We start from the raw sequence: 19,137 nt of genomic DNA, 5'->3' as shown, positions 1-19,137 counted from the left end.
TTTTTATCGGGATTATAAAACTTTATTGAATTTTCACAACAGGCTCTCAAAATGTTAATATTAAAAATCGTAATGTACTAGTTTATGACAAGTTGTACTTTGGTCACGAGGTTACGTTAAAAAAGGTTCTTCAAGAGACAAGTGTTCTGTGCTCAGAAATCATATCATATTATTTTTTAATTATTTGGTACGATATCAAGTTTTAGATGTTAATACAAGAGTAATTTTCTTCATTTAGGAGTAAAAGTTTACTGTTGTGTTTAGGGTGTGGGTGAGATAAAAACAAAACTACATACGAAAGCATAAGCATAAGATAAAGGCTTTAACTGTTAGATAACGGGTCTTTTCGGTTATCTTTAATTTTTGTTTGTTACTTACATAACATTATGCTTATTAATCGATTTTCGAACTTGTTATTTGTATTTAACACTTTTATAATACCTTCTTATAATTTGGTATTGTGTGTTTTCACTTCAGTCATTATTTTACTGAGGACCACGTCATAAGCTTCTATTGTTTGTTTATTTTTTCCGGTATATTTGCAATAACTGTTCACAACACGTGTTATCATGGGTGTGAGTAACGTGACAATCCGAGTTGGTGTCAAGTGTTAGGAGCATGTGGCATCTTAGGTATGAGTAATATGACCAGTTTAGAACAGGTGTCATCTCAAATGTTATTTCGATTACTCAAAAAATCAAGAAAATATAGCATCGAGCGTAGCGAGTCGACGTTTTTATGGAAGTTTTCATTCTTAAAGTGCATATACATATTTTTTTTTATATTTTTGGGGACGATAAAATGAGGTGGTGGAGGGGGCTGCACGTCTTTTAAATTTTTAAATAATACCCCCTCCCTTACAACCCCCTCCCCCCATCAGCCGATCCGCCTTGGGTCGAGTATTTAATTTCAAACCTCTGTTATACTAAAATGAGTATTACGAGTGTAGTGTCTTGGATGAGTCCAAAATACCATACAAATAGTTATTCCAAGTTGTTCCTAAATGGTTAGAAATTAAGTAAATGTGTTTTGCGTCGGATAAAAGTACGTCCATAAACATTTACGGCGTTTAAAGTAACAAATGTGAGGATTATCAAACGAAGATTTTTATATGTTTCTATGTAAATTTAAACAAGGGATTTCCTTGTCAAAGCAAACAGTTTGTCCATAAAATCCAGTTTAGTGATTGTCATTAAAAGAATAGTTTAAGCATACAAACATCTTCAGACTGACAGAGGGTATAACCCTACTTGTTGAGTACACAATAGTTTTAAATAAAAAAGAAAGTTGATCAAAGACACATTCACACGAAATATCCTACCCTGAACTTGATCTAGAAGCCATGATGTGAATTTAAATCCTGCCATTTTTTTTCCACTTTTATTGTCTTGATAAATATGTAGATCCTGGACAGGACAGGTGACTCGTTAACTACTATATTGATTTACAGATAAAAGTATACCATCGATTTCCACCCGCAAAGGAAGGAAGTGTAAATAAAAGTATATTGTAAGTGTAAATAGATAAAAGGATCTGATATGGAAATTCTTTTGTCTAAGGGTAGAAATAGAACTCCTAAAGGAATGACGATATCGTGTTCGTTAACAGCTATGTACAAATCCGGAATAGAATTCTTTGAAAAAAATGTTTTCAAAAAACATTGCTCAACTTTGGTATTCAATTTAAAATCTGAACCAGCATTATTATAACTTTGAAAAAAATGATTAATGATTAAACTTTTCAGTTGTTTTTTTAACATGTATTTTTTAATGTTCATATACTCATGATAAAAGAGGGGTGAAAGATACCAGAGGCACATTCAAACTCATAGATCGAAAATAAACTGAGTTTTTGAGATACGGCGCAACATTTGAAAACATCCCCCCTTTTTTTTTTTTTTTACAAAAAACTCAATAACTCAAAAATAACATTTTGAATCATCACCAAAAGTATACAGATCTTAAAATTAACATAACTAAGAAGTGTGTAAAGTTTAAAGCAATAATCACAAATAGTTTTTGAGATACGGCGCGACATGTGAACCCCCCTTTTTTTTTTACAAAATAACTCAATAACTCTGAAATAAATTGAAATGTTGAATCATCACACAAAATTATACAGACCTTTAGAATAATATAACTTAGAATTGTGTAAAGTTTTGAGCAACACTCATAAATTGTTTTTGAGAAACGGTGCGACATGTGAAAAAACGACCCCCTTGTTTTAGTTGCAAAGTCCCGTAACTCAAAAAGTTTTAATCTTATTTTCACCAAAAAAATATACAGATCAATTGACCATCATAAGAAACAACTATATTAAGTTTCATGAAATAAATATAAGTCGTTCTTTAGTTACGGTGTGACATGTTTACAACGGACAGACAGGCGAACAGACGGACAGACGGACGACAGACTTTTGTATACCATAATACGTGCCGTTAAACTTTGACGGGCCTATAAAAAAGAAAGAAAACAGTGTGTATTGAAAGCGATGTCACTTTTAATTGTATTTGGTTGTTGTTGTAAACTAAAATAGATTTTATAAAATTCTACACGTAGAATTGAAAATATTTTAGATAGATTTTAAATAGTATATTGGTGCATTTCAAGATAGATCATTGAATCAAGATGTATGTATAAATATTGACAATGCCATTAACAAATAATTAAGTTATAAAACCAATTATACTATACTAATACAGAAAATTGTTTTTTCTCGTTTAAAAAAAACATTTATATAGCATTTTATTGAATGAAATATTGTTTCTTTACAATACCAATAAATTATTCATTTATGAGCCGTATAATATCAAGACCTCTAATAAAATATGACTAAACGAACGGACTAAGATTTTATCTTCATGTAAAGAAATAAGTACATGATAGGTTTTCAGATTGATGACAATTCTTCTTATATATTCGTAAACTGTCATCTTGTGCTAAAATAGGACAATTATTAGAGCTTATTGATATACATATCTAAAGTTTAAAGACCCTTTAAGCTATCTACATGACATTTGTAATCCTATGTCTTGACAACTTAAGTCAATATCATTCAAGATATAAAGTGGAGATCTTTAAAAAAAAAAGTGTTGTATTTAACGTGGGTACATACATGTATTTTACCAAGTCAGGAATACGACAGTTCTTGTCCCTTCGTTTTTGATGCCCTTTTGTTATTTGATTTTGCCATGTGATTATGGACTTTTCGAATTGATTTTCCTTATAAGTTCAGTTTTTTTGTTATTTTACTTTTTAAACTGGACTTGCGTATGTACATGTATACCAACTCCCCGTATCAAGGAACCAAAATCACCAGGCGAATACCAAATGTTACGAACAAATCAAAAGTGAGAAACAATAGTTTTATGTTATGATTTAAGATTTGATGCTTTCCCCAAATAATTCCGCTTCATTTTTTTCCAATGGTATGGGAATATAATTATGTGTCTAAATCATTATGTTGAACGCTCTAAAAGATGACTGAACTATGCAAGGATGGTCGCATTGGAATGATTTTGAAGTCTACCCATGGCGAAAAATGCTTCCCGTTTGACTGTATTTACAATTTGGATGCACGAACTATTTGGCACTGGACGCTGATATTAAATATCGCAACAAATGCTTGTGTTTCCCGAACTGGGTTAAAAGTGGATTGGTTTATATAAACGACATGTTGGATAGTAAAGGAAATTTATCCGAAAGTTTTATGTTAAAAATGTTAATTAATAAAACAAACTGGATTGCAGAGTTTTAGATGTTAAAATCCTGCATCCCAAAATAATGGATGCAAGTTTAAAAAAAAGAAAACTCCGTTAAGAGTAAAATCAATATATGTAAGGTTAAATTAAGATGGCAAAATAAACAACTTGAAACAAAAGATATCAATAATAAAATACTCTATAAAACTTAAGTAGATAACAAATATACAAAGCCAATTGGTATCAACATTTGGACAAGATATTTAAAATTAGAATACGTACCATAGATGCCATTTGTATATGATTTTATCTTTAAAATTTTAAAGGAAAATAAGTCAAAAAATTTCAGATGGAAACTGCTTCAATATATCATTCCTACAAAGCAGCTACTATTAAGGTGGAAAATATCTAAGAACGATAAATGCAACTTTTGTAAAACAAAAGAAGAAAATTATTTGCATTTCTTTATTACATGTTCATTTTTGAAAGATTTTTGGGAGAAAGTACATTATCTTCTAGCAAAAATGAATTTTCAAAACAAGATATTGGCAAAACATTATAGTATTTGGATACAAAATATCAGATCAAGGATATAACGGTTAAAATTATTTCTTGACAATTTTAGATTTTTGTATTTACAAGTCGTACTATGTGTCAGAGCAAAAACTGATTTTTTTTTAGATGTGTATGCTATGTTTATAAAGGAACTACGAAGGTTTATGAATGAGAACAAAACAATATCTCAAAATGTATTTTTCATAAAGTTAAAAAGATTGATATAATTGATGGAAAAAAAATAATGTTTATGTTTATTTATATTCTGTGTATTTTCCTGGATACTCAGAAAGTATTCCACGGGGATACTTTATTGAAGCTTGGACAATGAAGTAAAGTTGTAACAAGCAATTTGATGAATAAAGAATATTTATTTGTTGTAAAAAAAAAAAGATTGCGATGATACTCCATTGCGTTCAGAATCTTTCAGTTCGAGTTATAGCTTAACACAATTGACCTACTGTTCTCCTTCTGGATATTAAAACAAGATTTGAAGATACATTTAATGATGATTAAATGGATTTTGATTGCTTATTACCGATTGCAAATATTCTTAATCATAAATATGGTATAAATCATTTTAGTTTTATTCTCTATAAATAACGTGCCACGTGTTTTAAGGTGAAAGATTGTTTTTTATTCTCTATAAATAACGTACCCAATGTGTTAAGGTGAAAGATTGATTATCAGATGGTAAATTAAAAGGATTATTGAATTAGGCCTAGATAAAATGTTTTTTTGAATTAATTAAGGACTCTTTTAAATAGTGGCTATATTTAAAATTAAATGACGTAAGTTAGTATTGAATCTTGAGCCGTTTAGACTATAAATCTATACGATTTTCTAGTTTATCAGTGTTATACCAATAAATAGTATACGCAATTTTAGACTTTCCATCTTAAATACAAAAGACTTTTGGGGTGATACGACCAAACTAATACAATTCAATGTGAGAGATTACGATAGAGTCATCACATGTACAGTGTATGCTTACTAGTTTTGAATTTCTTTGGTTTATAAGTAGAATATATAAGCAGGTTAGCTAAAAAAAAATGACATCGCCTTTTTTGTTTGTTTGATAAAAGACTTATTGAATAAGCGTCAATCAATGCGTCTGGTATATATTTGGAACAAAATCAATTCACTTATATAATACTTCATAACAATACTACAATGCGTTTAAATTCATTTTTTTTCGACATTGAAATTTTGTTTCAATAAAAAGTCTTTGGGAAATCATTACCCATGCACGTTTCAAGACGATGCCGCATGAAATTAACTTACATATTTAACTTAACTTAACGACAAACTGAGAGATTATTTCAGTTTTCAAGTTGTGAACTTTCCAGCAGCGACTGCATATACAATCATGACTACTTATATATAAATGACATTTGCGACTAGACATTTTGCCAATGACACGCCGTTGGATATTGCTAACTGTTCTCGTCAATTCTATGCTTAAGCCTTCGCCCAAAAATATTTTTGACGGAAATGGTATAAATGCATTAACTGGGTTATAAGAGAGCCGTGGTGTAGTGGTTAGTGCATCGGACTACTAACACAAAGGTTCCTTGTTCGATCCTGTTAAATTTTCGGCTCTCCCTTGACAACGTCTGCAGTATGGTCTTGAGGAAACGATGATATTCCGTCGGGAGCGAACGATAGATATCTCTAAAACGTTTAAGACACCCATGTAGATTTGGAAAAAGAGCAGGCTAATGCCGCTCAAGGCAGCATTCGCAGCCGCAAAGTGGAAAGGGTTAATATAAGTTGCAAAACTTTTTTCCCAATCCACTATAAATAAATGTTTAAACCAAATGACTGGGATATTTCACACCCAGAAGAGAAGACTAAAAGTTGTTAGTATTTGATCTAAAACCATTTCATGCACATGTGCTTTATAACTGATTAAACAGAAATAATGATTTGCTGACAGACTGAGAACAATTAATTATTTTCTTTCAGTAGAAGATCAATATCTAACAGGTCAAGTCTTTTAAGGTGTAGTTTCAGGACACGAAGTAGAACACAAAATATTGCTAACATATAACCAATTATTCTGGAGTTTTAAGATAATAATAACCAATTATAATGGAGTTTTAAGATAATTATTACCAATTATAATGGAGTTTTGAGATAATTAAAACTTAAAATGATCAGACAGACCTAGGAAAAGTTAATGTACCTGGTCAAAATTCGCACTATATTTGAGTATTCTCGTGAAGTATGAGACAATTGGAATATTCGGTTTTCAAACTTAAAAAAACTTCAACTAAAGGTAATACATATACTATGATTGATTCCCTTTCAATACATCTCTCGTTGTTCAGACCCCCATTTACATCAATAATGTTCATAAGCAAAGTATTGTCATGAGATCAAGGGAAGTTTAAAATTTAAAGATCAATTGATTAGAACAAATTGTGAATTGCTTCCATTTGTAAATGTAACTTAATTACTAGAATCATATATATAGAATTCAAAAGGAATATAATCAAAATATAAAGTCACCAAAAAGTCATTCCACTAATAACATTGATATCAATTTGACTAATAAATATCAAAACCCACTTTCTTCCCCGTATGAATTCGACTGCGTTCCATCCATTAGAACATTATTTTTTCTTGTATAGACATTCGTAAAATCATGAGTTATTATTATGCTTTGTGCAATATCTGGTAATTTTTCTCGATTAAGAATTTGAAATTTGTTTCGGGGGAAAACACAGCTGACATATAAAATTAATGGTACCAATTTTACTGACCAGATGCACATTTCTCGTCAGTGATGTTCGAGTTCAAAACATTTAATAATCGAAAACATTCAACAAAAAATGAGAGCTATAAAACAAAAATATCGTAAAAGCCTGGGGAGTAAATCTGACCTTAGAATGATAGAGGTATATATTGCTTTATTTACAATAACTGTTTATATCAATGTTTCCTTTTTGTGAAAAAAAGCTTTATTATAGATTCACTCATATGGAAATTCTTCCAATAGTGAGGATTAAGAATGTTGTGTTATTTTCTCGTTTAATTTTTCTTATTTTTTAGTGTAAATTCGCATTGCGAAAAGACGTGTCACGGTACTTGTCTATCCCAAATTCATGTATTTGGTTTTGATGTTATATTTGTTATTCTCGTGGGATTTTGTCTGATGCTTGGTCCGTTTCTGTGTGTGTAACATTTTAGTGTTGTGTCGTTGATCTTCTCTTATATTCAATACGTTTCCCTCGGTTTTAGTTTGTTTTCCCGATTTTGTTTTTTTGTCCATGGATTTATGAGTTTTTGAACAGCGGTATACAACTGTTGCCTTTATTTATACCACATTTATAATTCCCAATGGTACCTACTGTTTGTTTCTTGTGCTTGCAATAATTCTCTTTTTGTAGTTTCAATTGTTTACACAAATCTATTGCTTATCAATAAGTTATCTAATATGATTTCAGGCTAAGGTTTAAGCAAGAATTATAATTTATGTGACTGAGAGATCAATTTTTACAAGACCAATGTTACTAATATCCAATGTCACTGAACCTTTATACAATGGATAGCAACATCAATGAGGTTACATATAACATTAATATGATTGAAAGTCTACTCCATAAACACTCTTACTCATTGTTGCAAATCATAACTGAATTCTAATTGATTTCAATTAAATAATAGGACCTAACATTTTTCTAAACAACGGCTTGAGAGCTCCCTGCTAATAAGCATACGAGTGAACGAACAAAACTGGAAAACACTAGGTACCCATATGAATTTCAACTTCTCTTTTTAATTATAAATGAAATTACTGAAAATGTTGCAAAAATACCACATAATAAAACAAGTAGAGATTGAAATATTTTTGACAGCATACAAAAGATAGCACAAAAAAGTCACAAAATTCAGATTCCACATAAGATTACACAAATAGTAAGAAAAATCAAAGAACAGGAAAAGTTTAGAAACAATTCTCATGACTTGACATATAATGTAGTTTACAGAATGTCAAACTGTAATAACAGCAGTTTGTGATCTATGCTGCTATACTGATACGATTGAGTACAAATTTATCAGTGATAAGAAACATGTTTGGGCCCATTAAAACGTTTAATCCCGCTGCAAATGTTTGCACCTGTCCTAAGTCAGGAATCTGATGTACAGTAGTTGTCGTTTGTTTATGTAATATATACGTGTTTCTCGTTTCTCGTTTTGTTTATATAGATTAGACAGTTGGTTTTCCCGTTTGAATGGTTTTACGGGCGTATGACATTTGCGCCGATTTTGAAAATTTTCATTCTTTCATTTGCGCCGATTTCATTTTTTCATTTGCGCCGATTTTATATTTGCTCCTAATTAGATTTACAGGTAAGTTAAAACTTGTACATGTACTGTGACTGTGCTATACCATTGGTAAAATCTGGTTGTAATTGTTTTTCATCCATGTTTAAGTTAATTTTGATTCATATTGTTCTTGAATTTCGTTGTAACTTGATGGGCACACTAACCGGACCGAGGAGTCAATTCTTCGAGGGCCATACATATCGGAAGGTCAGTGTTCTGAAACATATTAACCACATATCTTACTAATGTACCATAAAATCGCGTAAAGCCAGAGTTACCACGGATTCTATTGTCAAAACACAGATCGAGCATAACCATGTGGCAGATAACCGAAAGACAGATGCTAAAGAACTACGGATACGGTCAACAAGGAAAAAAGTCTGTAGATGTATCTTGTAGGTCTTCTTCCGCCTCCCAGTGGTGAGCAGGGGACAACAGTTATATACATGTTATGATTGACAATTCATTACATTTGTAAAAGTGGCAAATGGAAGAGGTCTATATAAAGGATAAATGAAAAATAACATGACTTGGATGGAGAGTTCTCTCATTGACACTCGTATCACATCTTCTTATATCTATTCACCTGTAATTTACCTGTAATAAAATCGGCGCAAATGAAAACAAAAATCGGCGCAAATGAAAGAAAAAATCGGCGCAAATGAAATGCAGATCGGCGCAAATGCAAAACGCCGGGTTTTACACTAGTAATTGTGGGGCCCTTTATAGCTTGTTGTTCGGTGTGAGCCAAGGCTCCGTGTTGAAGGCCGTACTTTAACCTATAATGGTTTAATTTTTAAATTGTTATTTGGATGGAGAGTTGTCTCATTGGCACTCACACCACATCTTCCTATATCTATATAAGCTTAACATGATAATTATCTTTTTTTTATCTGCACCTATTCTGAATCATTGTAAAACAATGACACTACATCTAAACTTACCATTGAGAAGTGCTATCCATGGTAAAATTGATGTAGTTGTTTTATAAAAGCGCCTAGACATTGTCAAACATTCAGCTGCCCAAACTGAACGTACGAGTGGTTCCTTAGTCGTTGAGAATTATACGTTTCTAAGTTTCCGTGGCAATGAATTATTAATGAAATTTAAGTAAGCAAGTCATCGATTATCACAGTATTTATAAAGATAAACAGTATATTGATACTTTTGTCTTTCTAAATATCATTTTTCCAGAAAGGTTTTATGACTTTGTCCATTAGCTTGATATCCTTTAGGGCTCATATATTCTTCTTGTATTGATGTATATAAATCTTATATAAACAAAGCTTATCGACTTTGTCAATTTTACACTAAAATCTTTACCGTTTAATGTATTTTCAATCTGAAAGAACTGTTACGTGACAATAATGAAAAGATACTCAAAATTGTATTTAAATTTTAAATTCTACAAATCTATTTAACTGGATTCGGAACAGAAATAGAAAAAATGATCTTTGAAAATCAATATAGTAAACTATTCTAGATACAATTAGAAACATGTATACATGTTTTTGAATCTGAGGCCTTTTCTTTACACTTTTGTAATTAAAAAGCATGATAAGTTAAATATATTTCAGGCATATGTTAATTTCTAACTCATATAGTTAAGATCTAAAACCACTTTTTGGCTTAAAATTATAATCAAGATTTCAACATTTTTTTATAAACAAACAACACTAAGATAAGACACCAACTACTAACGATGGTGAGCTCAAAACGGCAAATACATTATTTTGATTGGTTGATATCTGAATCTGAGTAACATATATATAATGTATCGTAATTCAGATGTTAATGAATATAAAAGAGAGGCGAGAGATCCAAGAGAAACACAAACCATAAAAGAAACTGACAACTCAAAAAAGAAACAGACAAATATTTAGTTTGTACACAAAACACAACACAAACCCCACCAAATACTGGGGTGATATTTTGTGCTCTGAAAGGGGCTAGCAGATCATGTTGCACATGTATCACCGTCACGTTGCTCATGTTAGTACAAACTTGATAACAAGTGTAAGGTATGAATGTACTGATAGGGCATACTAATAATATAAGTTACATAGTGTATTAGTGAGCTTACACGATATTTATGAATTTACTGACCCCGTATATATCGTATTAGGTCACTAGCACAATTTGTTACACATTTATCTTACCGACTAAGTAAATCCAGAAAAGCGGTACTTGTACATTTTCTAATTTCAAATGTTTGACTTTGAGCGTTCCTGGTGAAGGTTAATCCAGAAAAACGCTTCGGACTCAATATTAATCGTGTTGTTTTCCATTTTTTACATCACTGGATCGATACCTCTGCTGGTGGTCTATCAGTCCCGGAGGGTATCTCCAGCTCAGTAGTCAGTGCTTCGGTACGGACATGATTTACAAACTTAACGAAAATTGTCCGTTTATAAATTTTTTAATTATTATGAAACTAAGGTTTCAACTCCCTAAGGCAAAGTTGGCTTTAGATGAATTTGGCTATTTATTTTAGGTATTTTTGACATAAAGCTCTTCAACGATTTTCGGTACTTAAACATCTTTGGATTTCAAATGTTTGGCTGTGAGCGCAAGTTCCTGTCAGATGAAGGTAAATCCATAAAGCGCTTCGGACGTGTTGTTTTCCACTTTTTAACATGTGGTATATAGACTTGTGTTCTATCAAAGGATCGAGTATTTCATACCGTTTATATAAAGAACCTAGTTACTTCCATTGTTTTTTTTAAATTACAAAAACAAATGTCAACAATGCAAACTTATTAGCTTTAAATATGTTTTGATATGGAATATACATGGTCTCCACGCGGTTTCTTTTGACCAATCATATTCCTTGAAATGTATATGGTAAGATAAACAGCTGATTCCTGGTTTTAAAGCAATAAACAATAGCTGTATCTCAGACAGCAAAAACTAATTTTTCAGTACCAGACAATATCGTATCAAAAAATATCTTGCAGTTTCTGGAGGCAATCATATGGTTCATAGAAATACTCATTCTACTACTTACAACTAACAGTTAATTTGTATCGAATTATATAATTGATATAACACAATTTAGAGAATAATTAATTTGAATTTGAATTAATAGGACTAAGAAATTACGTTAAATATTTTTTTTCTTTATTTTTTTTTAAATCTTTTTTTCATTTGTATAAATAATGGTTTTATAGTTCATTAGCTGTGCAAAGTGCTTCATAAGTCTTTGAAGGCTGGATGATATGTAAATAATGTACTTAAATATGTTGAATCATTATGTAATATCAGGTTGCACTATATAAAATAAAACATATATGTAACTATATTATCTTATCTTTTCAGGATTATTAAATCGTGCCTACTGGCATTTTGATATTGACTACTGCAATTGTAAATAATGGAAAACACGAAGCAATGAAGTTGTCCTTTTTAAAGCTTATAGATAGTTATACCCCATAATATTTATCTTGAACAGTAATAACAAAAGTATGATAAATCATTCTGAATCCGGTTCTTTTGAATGAAATGTAAATAACTTGACCTAAGTTTCGTGGAAAATGTCTTATTAAATGGAATAAAAGCCCGCTCCCTAATAAAGGTAGTATCACTTTTCAACATTAGTTTAATGCTATATGCGATTTGAGGCTTATCATGAAAAAGAAATAAATTTACACTGTAAAAAAACGTAACTTACATTGGCATATATTTCCGTTCAACTTCCACTACGACTTTTTTTTTATGAGTGGTATTTCTATAACTATGGTTAACAAAAGAATCTGAATATTGTCAACCTTCAGTGATTCTAACAGTAAAATCGTGAAGTTATTTCAATGAATATCAATACAGATTCATCAATGATTTTAGTACTATTTTTATGATAATCTACTCCAGTAAATAAACCGTTAATTATTAATAGGGTTCAATAATAGTGTAAAAGTCAGCTGGTGTAACTAGTCAATGATATATTGCTGCTATATTAGTTTAATAAATTATACTTTCTTTAATATTTGAAAATGAAAAGTAATAGACAATACATGAACATGATGAAGCTTTAAAATAAAAATTGGATCAATCAAATATTTTTTATCTGCCAACATGGAAATTGCATACAACTGCAATGAAATGAAAACAAAATAAAGACATTTTTGTCGACAAGCTCGTGAACTATATTTTACGTTTATAAGAATATTATTGAAAGCTAGCCTCTATGATAATGATATGGCTTATGGTCGCTTAAATCCAAGAAACATCTCTATACGTATCATATTTTATGCAAAGTTATACCTATACAATAAGAACACTGTGTGTTTACTATACATAGATATAAGAAGATGTGGTGTGAGTGTCAATGAGACAACTCTCCATCCCAATAATTTTTTTTTTTAAAAGTAAACCATTATAGGTCAATGAACGGCCTTTAACACGGAGCCTTGGCTAACACCGAACTACAAGCTATAAAGGGCCTCAAAATTACTAGTGTAAAACCCTTCAAACGGGAAAACCAACGGTCTAATTTATATAAAAAAAAAAGAGAAACGAGAAACACGTATAAATTACATAAACAAACGACAACTACTGTACATCAGATTTCTGTTTTTGTCCTTTGTTAAGTTTGTTTTGTTTCTATTTTGCGAATTTTAGTAGTTGAGTGGGATGGTTTAATCCACCAGTGTCGATCAGCTATCATTCCAATCACGATAGATTATGGTCATTATTTCTAAATACTAGAGTATATAGAACATACACTACAGTTTTATCCTGCAATTGGGTGTCCTACTATACAGATACAGCCCTACAGATATCGCTATGCTGTATCTGAATACTATACAGATATCGCTTAAAAGCTCCGCCCACTGTCGGACTGAGTATTGTATGAACCTACGTGACCTCAGAATGTGTATTGGGAGTCGCATTCCAATGACGTATCAATTGCAGACTAACGTTTACATTGTATAAATACGTTCTGTTTGTTTTCAAAAATTTCTTTTGAGCAATAAGAATCAAACCAATTTTCTGATAACATACACACACGAACCGCAGTGTTTTCTACGATGACAACTACCGATTTCAAAACTTTAATGTGTATGATTGTGTAACAAAAACAACCATGTCAATTTCAGCATGCATGTTTAGTGAATGTCGAGTCTGAAGCGTAGGACAACTCGTACACTCCTGTCTCAATTTGGACAATGTTTTGTTATTTATTTTTACTGTTGAAATTATTTGTTATGTTAAAATAGATAATTATTCACCTTGAGCGATATATTATTGTTGAACATTCGATAATTCTTTTTTGCGAACCCGTCTTCTGCTGCATGTGTGATTACTACATATCGTATTACTACACGGGCCTCAAGGGATTTCAAATCGAAAATAAATACAAAATAAATCTTTTTGTGTCTTTCAAAACACAAATAATATAAAGAATTAATTGCAGGATAAATACAATAACTGTTTAGTGTCTTTAAATATCAGCGGTATTTGAACTCGGCTCGAAACAGGTGTAATAGCTCGCTAAAAGCTCGCATACACCTTGTGTCCTAGCCTCGTACAAATACAGCTGATATTTAAAGACACTAAACAGTTATTGTCTATGTACTTAGGCTTCTTGTTTCTATTTATTATTTTTGTCATTATTAGAATTATTATTACAACACATCCTTGATGTCCTTTCTTACAAAGTACAAAATGTGAGTTTTGATATTTAGTGTGAAACTCGAATTCGATCCATGAAAAAAAGATATCTCTTAACTGCCACCGTACGTTAAGTAAATATTTTGTCACAAATAATTTCTCTCTCCTTGATTCATATTTGACATAGACTAATTCGAGGTTTAAGTTTTCTACTTAATTGTAAAAACAGTACAGATCAGTTTTCATCAAGTATGAATATACAGTTTTAAATAGGCCATTAGACGGTTCATATGAAAATCAATGCACATGATTGAATCATGGGAAAGTTAAAGAAAAAATTTAAAGTTTCAGAATTTCATATTGAATACATGCATGAAATGTGATCTATGTGATCGAAACCCCATGATGATATTTTAAATCTTATTCTTATCAAAACACTTAAATATAAATCAATAAAATGGGGCATAATAAATCGTGATTTTATTGTGTAATATTTGTAAGGACGGTTTTATTTGTACAATATTCTTTGTAATGTGTTTGTATATTGTTTGAACCTTTTAAATATTCTTAAACATTTTAGAGGAACTCTACTTTTGTTATCATGAAGAAACAGTAAAAAAAAGACCCAATGTGTTGCATTCAACACGATTTTCAGGCATATTACATGTACTCATCTGATGTATATGGAGTTATTAAGACGACCTGCGTTTATACAAAATTTCAATATCTAAATCGCCCAGAATGAAAGGAATAAATTTCGCCTGAGAGATGTTCTTTTTTGTGTGCCTTGGATATAGTATTAACACGTTTAATTCCGCTACAAGGTTTTACACCTGTACCAAGTCAGGAATCTGATGTTCAGTAGTTGTCGTTTATTATGTGGTTCATAAGCGTTTCACGTTTTTTTTATAATGATTAGACCGTTTGTTTTCCCGTTTGATTGGATTTACATTGATATTTTTTTGGCCCTTTAAAGCTTGATGTTCGATGTGAGCCAAGGCGTCTTGTTGATACTGTACCTTGACCTATAATGGTTTACTTTTATAAATTTTGACTTGGACGAAGAGTTGTCTCACAATTGTCACTCATACCACATCTTCCTATATCTATAATTAGTTGTAATCTGGTTATCTTATGATATATTACTCCGAGGCAACTTTGCAGTACATATTCCCTTACAATCTTCCTCATCTATGGTGAGATAAAGTTTATGTAACTTGGGCCGATTTTAGGTGAATCTGCACTGAGAATGTAAGATCTTTGTCAAGGTCACAAAAAGGGAAAATTATGTAATTATTGACGTTTAATTCACAATAAAAAAAACTTATTGCAAGTCAACACATGAAAGAGACAAAAAACTTTGCATACAAACGAAAAACCATAAAAGAAGCATGAAGCCATTGTGTGTACATACAATAAAAAAGACGGTTTAAATGGAAAAAGTTAAAAGTAACTTTGGTTGGCTTTAAGAACGTGAAATGATTGTTGCGTATAAATCAAATTTTAATTAAAGTTTATAGATGAACAATTCTTATAGATAAGAATTTATTTAGAATTTAAATAATTCTATTTTGTGAACTGGAAAGTTAAGAAAAAAATGTGTTCACGAACAGTTAAGATTTGTATCGTTTTCTTACTAGACAAAGCAGTAGGTATAGTAAGTGGTCTATTTGGCACGAAATAGCAATTAAGTCAATCAATTCAAGATAAAAAGTGTTGACGCATGTATACGTACACGAAAATTAAATATAAAATATTTTTGTCGATCTTCATGCATGTTAATGTAAGCTTTAAAAGATTTATTAGAAAAAAACTCTTCTGGATGTAAGCCACAATAAGGTATTTTGGAGCAAGCTGAAGCCGGCCTCCGGTGCGGGATTTTCTTACTGTGTTGAAGACCCATAAGTGTTCTTTAGCTGTTTTCTGTCTTTTTGTCGGTTCGTTGCCTCATTGACACATTCCCTATTTCAATTCTTATTCTATATGATCAACTGATAGTCCGACAAACTAAATATGGTTTGTAGAAGGCGCTAATTATGCTATTATAGGTAACATGAAATTGTTGTCGACACATGCTTTCTATGTTTCCGACCTCCCCCAATGCAACAAAACAATCAAAACTGGTCAAATTGGAAGATTTACATTGCGTATTTATGACGTCTTAAAACTGCGATTTTTTCATTTAAAAAGAATGCAAAAATGAGTAAATGTCTTGTTTTCTGTTAGCTAGAGGCTCTATAGAGCCTGTGTCGCTAACCCTTGACCTATGTGAATATTAAAGTAAACAAAGGAAGCAGATGGATTTATGACAAAATTGTGTTTTGGTGATTGTGATATGTTTGTAAATCTTACTTTACTAAACATTCTTACTGCTTACAATTATCTCTATCTATAATGAACTTGGCCCAGTAGTTTCAGAGGAAAATGTTAGTAAACATTTACAAACTTTATGAAAATTGTTAAAAATTGACTATAAAGGACAATAACCCCTTAGGGGGTCAATTGACAATTTCGATCATGTTGACTTATTTGTAAATCTTACTTTGCTGAACATTATTGCTGTTTACAGTTTATCTATCAATAATAATATTCAAGATAATAACCAAAAACAGCAAAATATCCTTAAAATTACTAATTCAGGTGCAGCAACCCAACAACCAGTTGTCCTATTTATCTGAAAATTTCAGGGCGATAGATCTGGACCTGATACACAATTTTGCTCCATGTCAGATTTGCTCTAAAAGCTTTGGTTTTTGAGTTATAAGCCAAAAACCGCATTTTACCCCTATATTCTACTTTTAGCCATGGCGGCCATCTTGCTCGGATTGCCGGGTCACCGGACACAATTTTTAAACTAGATACCCCAAGAATGATTGTGGACAAGTTTGGTTAAATTTGGCCCAGTAGTTTCAGAGGAGAAGATTTTTGTAAAAGATTACTAAGATTTACGAAAAATGGTTAAAAAATGACTATAAATGGCAATAACTCCTAATGGGGTCAACTGACCATTTCGATCATCAGACTTATTTGTAAATCTTACTTTGCTGAACATTATTGCCATTTACAGTTTATCTCTATCTATAATAATATTCAAGATAATAACCAAAAACAGCAAACTGTCCTTAAAATTACTAATTCAGGGGCAGCAACCCAACAATGGGTTGTCCAATTCATCTGAAAATTTCAGGGCAGATAGATCTTGACCTGATAAACAATTTCTCTCCGTCATATTTGCTCTATATGCATTGGTTTTTGAGTTATAAACCAAAAACTGCATTTTACCCCTATGTTCTATTTTTAGCCGTGGCGGCCATCTTGATTGGATGGCCAGGTCACCGAACACAATTTTTAAACTAGATACCCTAATAATGATTGTGGCCAAGTTTGGATTAATTTGGCCCAGTAGTTTCAGAGGAGAAGATTTTTGTAAAAGCTAATGACGGACGACGGACGACGGACGACGGACGCCAAGTGATGAGAAAAGCTCACTTGGCCCTTTGGGCCAGGTGAGCTAAAAAGAGTTTACAGATTTGGCAATATTCCATAAGACTAAAATACAAACGAAACTTTTTAAATTTGTCTTAAAAATGTCTACATATACCACACGACAGAATCCACTAATATGACGACAAGTAATGCATATTTTGAATTACGTAAAATATATCTAGGTTGTCGTTTGTTTATTTGTTACATATTTGTTTTTCGTTCATTTTTTTACATAAATAAGGCCGATAGTTTTCTCGTTTGAATTGTTTTATATTGTCTTATCGGGGCCTTTTATAGCTGACTATGCGGTATGGGCTTTGCTCATTGTTGAAGGCCGTACGGTGACCTATAGTTGTTTTAATGTTTGTGTCATTTTGGTCTTTTGTGGATAGTTGTCTTATTGGCAATCATACCACATCTTCTTTTTATATTAAAGGTCGTTGTGAGATTTTTCCTCTGATTATTAAATTTTCATTCGATATTTATGTAAATTTCGTTCGTGTTTTACCACTTATAAATAATCTAAGCAAATCAGTATCATGTTCAAAACATGTATATCCTGTACAATAATGCATGCAGCAAAATTAATCGACATCTTAAATTACAACAACCACATTATATAGAAAGTAAAATACAATACATATGTCATTTAATACTCACTTTTTGATTAATTCTTCTTATTTGGAAAAAAATACGAGTGCAGCCAGAAACACAGAATTAAAACCACTTATGCCAAGAACACATTATGTTTGGGTATTAATAAACTCGAAATGTCTAAATATTCCATCCATTTATATGATAACCACAATAAATGAAAATTTTGAATTTGTTTAAAAAAAATATACACATGTAAAAAGATTTGATGATGTATGCGATATCCTGCCTTCTGATTATATTAATTTTATTTATATTCTTAAACATGTGATAATCTAAGCATATCAGTATCATGTTCAACATATGCATATTGTGCGCAATAATGCATGCATCAAAATTAATCGACATTCAAAATAACAACAGCCACATTCTATAGAAAGTAAAATAGATATAAAATATGTCATAGTTTATCGGAATTACATGCAGAAAACGTGATTGAAGTACAAAAAAATACTCACTCTTAGATTATTAATACTCCTTTTTTCTCCTTATTTCGAAAAAAATATATCCAATAACATAGAATTAAAAACCTTTTATGTCAAGAAAACGTTTAGTTTGGGTATTACTTTAAAAGTCTTATTAGGTCATTGGCTATTGGACCGTGTATAATTTCAGAAGCTTTCTGTTGTTGCCATAAGAGAAAGCCATACAGACATTTAACAAACATCAGGCTATTTAAAATTACGAATACATACAGAACTACTTCTCATTATAAAATGTTCAAATTGTTTATGTATCGGATTACAAATGAGGTTTAATATTAAAAGGTAAAGAATTGTGCCGGACATGCAATTGAT

The 19,137-nt window shown here is 31.2% G+C and overlaps 1 protein-coding gene across 10 annotated transcripts in view; it reads right to left on the bottom strand.

Moving 5' to 3' along the window:
* Positions 1-18,935, bottom strand: part of LOC134725634 (transmembrane channel-like protein 7) — a 48,179-nt gene extending 29,244 nt beyond the window's left edge. For 6 of the 10 annotated variants that reach the window (XM_063589607.1, XM_063589609.1, XM_063589610.1 and 3 more), the window contains exon 1: positions 9,535-9,610. In XM_063589607.1, coding sequence (XP_063445677.1) covers positions 9,535-9,595 — 61 coding nt within the window. In that variant the 5' untranslated portion in view covers positions 9,596-9,610. Of the gene's footprint in view, positions 1-1,321; positions 1,444-9,534; positions 9,611-12,260; positions 12,355-18,346; positions 18,455-18,798 lie in introns of those variants that run through there. The other 4 variants (XM_063589613.1, XM_063589614.1, XM_063589615.1 and 1 more) reach the window with 4 other exon arrangements.
* Positions 18,936-19,137: the final 202 nt, after the last annotated feature.

Source organism: Mytilus trossulus, chromosome 7 (genome assembly GCF_036588685.1).
Source record: "Mytilus trossulus isolate FHL-02 chromosome 7, PNRI_Mtr1.1.1.hap1, whole genome shotgun sequence".
NCBI lineage: Eukaryota > Metazoa > Mollusca > Bivalvia > Mytilida > Mytilidae > Mytilus > Mytilus trossulus.
Note: the sequence above shows the minus strand (reverse complement) of the source record. Positions and strands in the feature narration are given on the sequence as shown.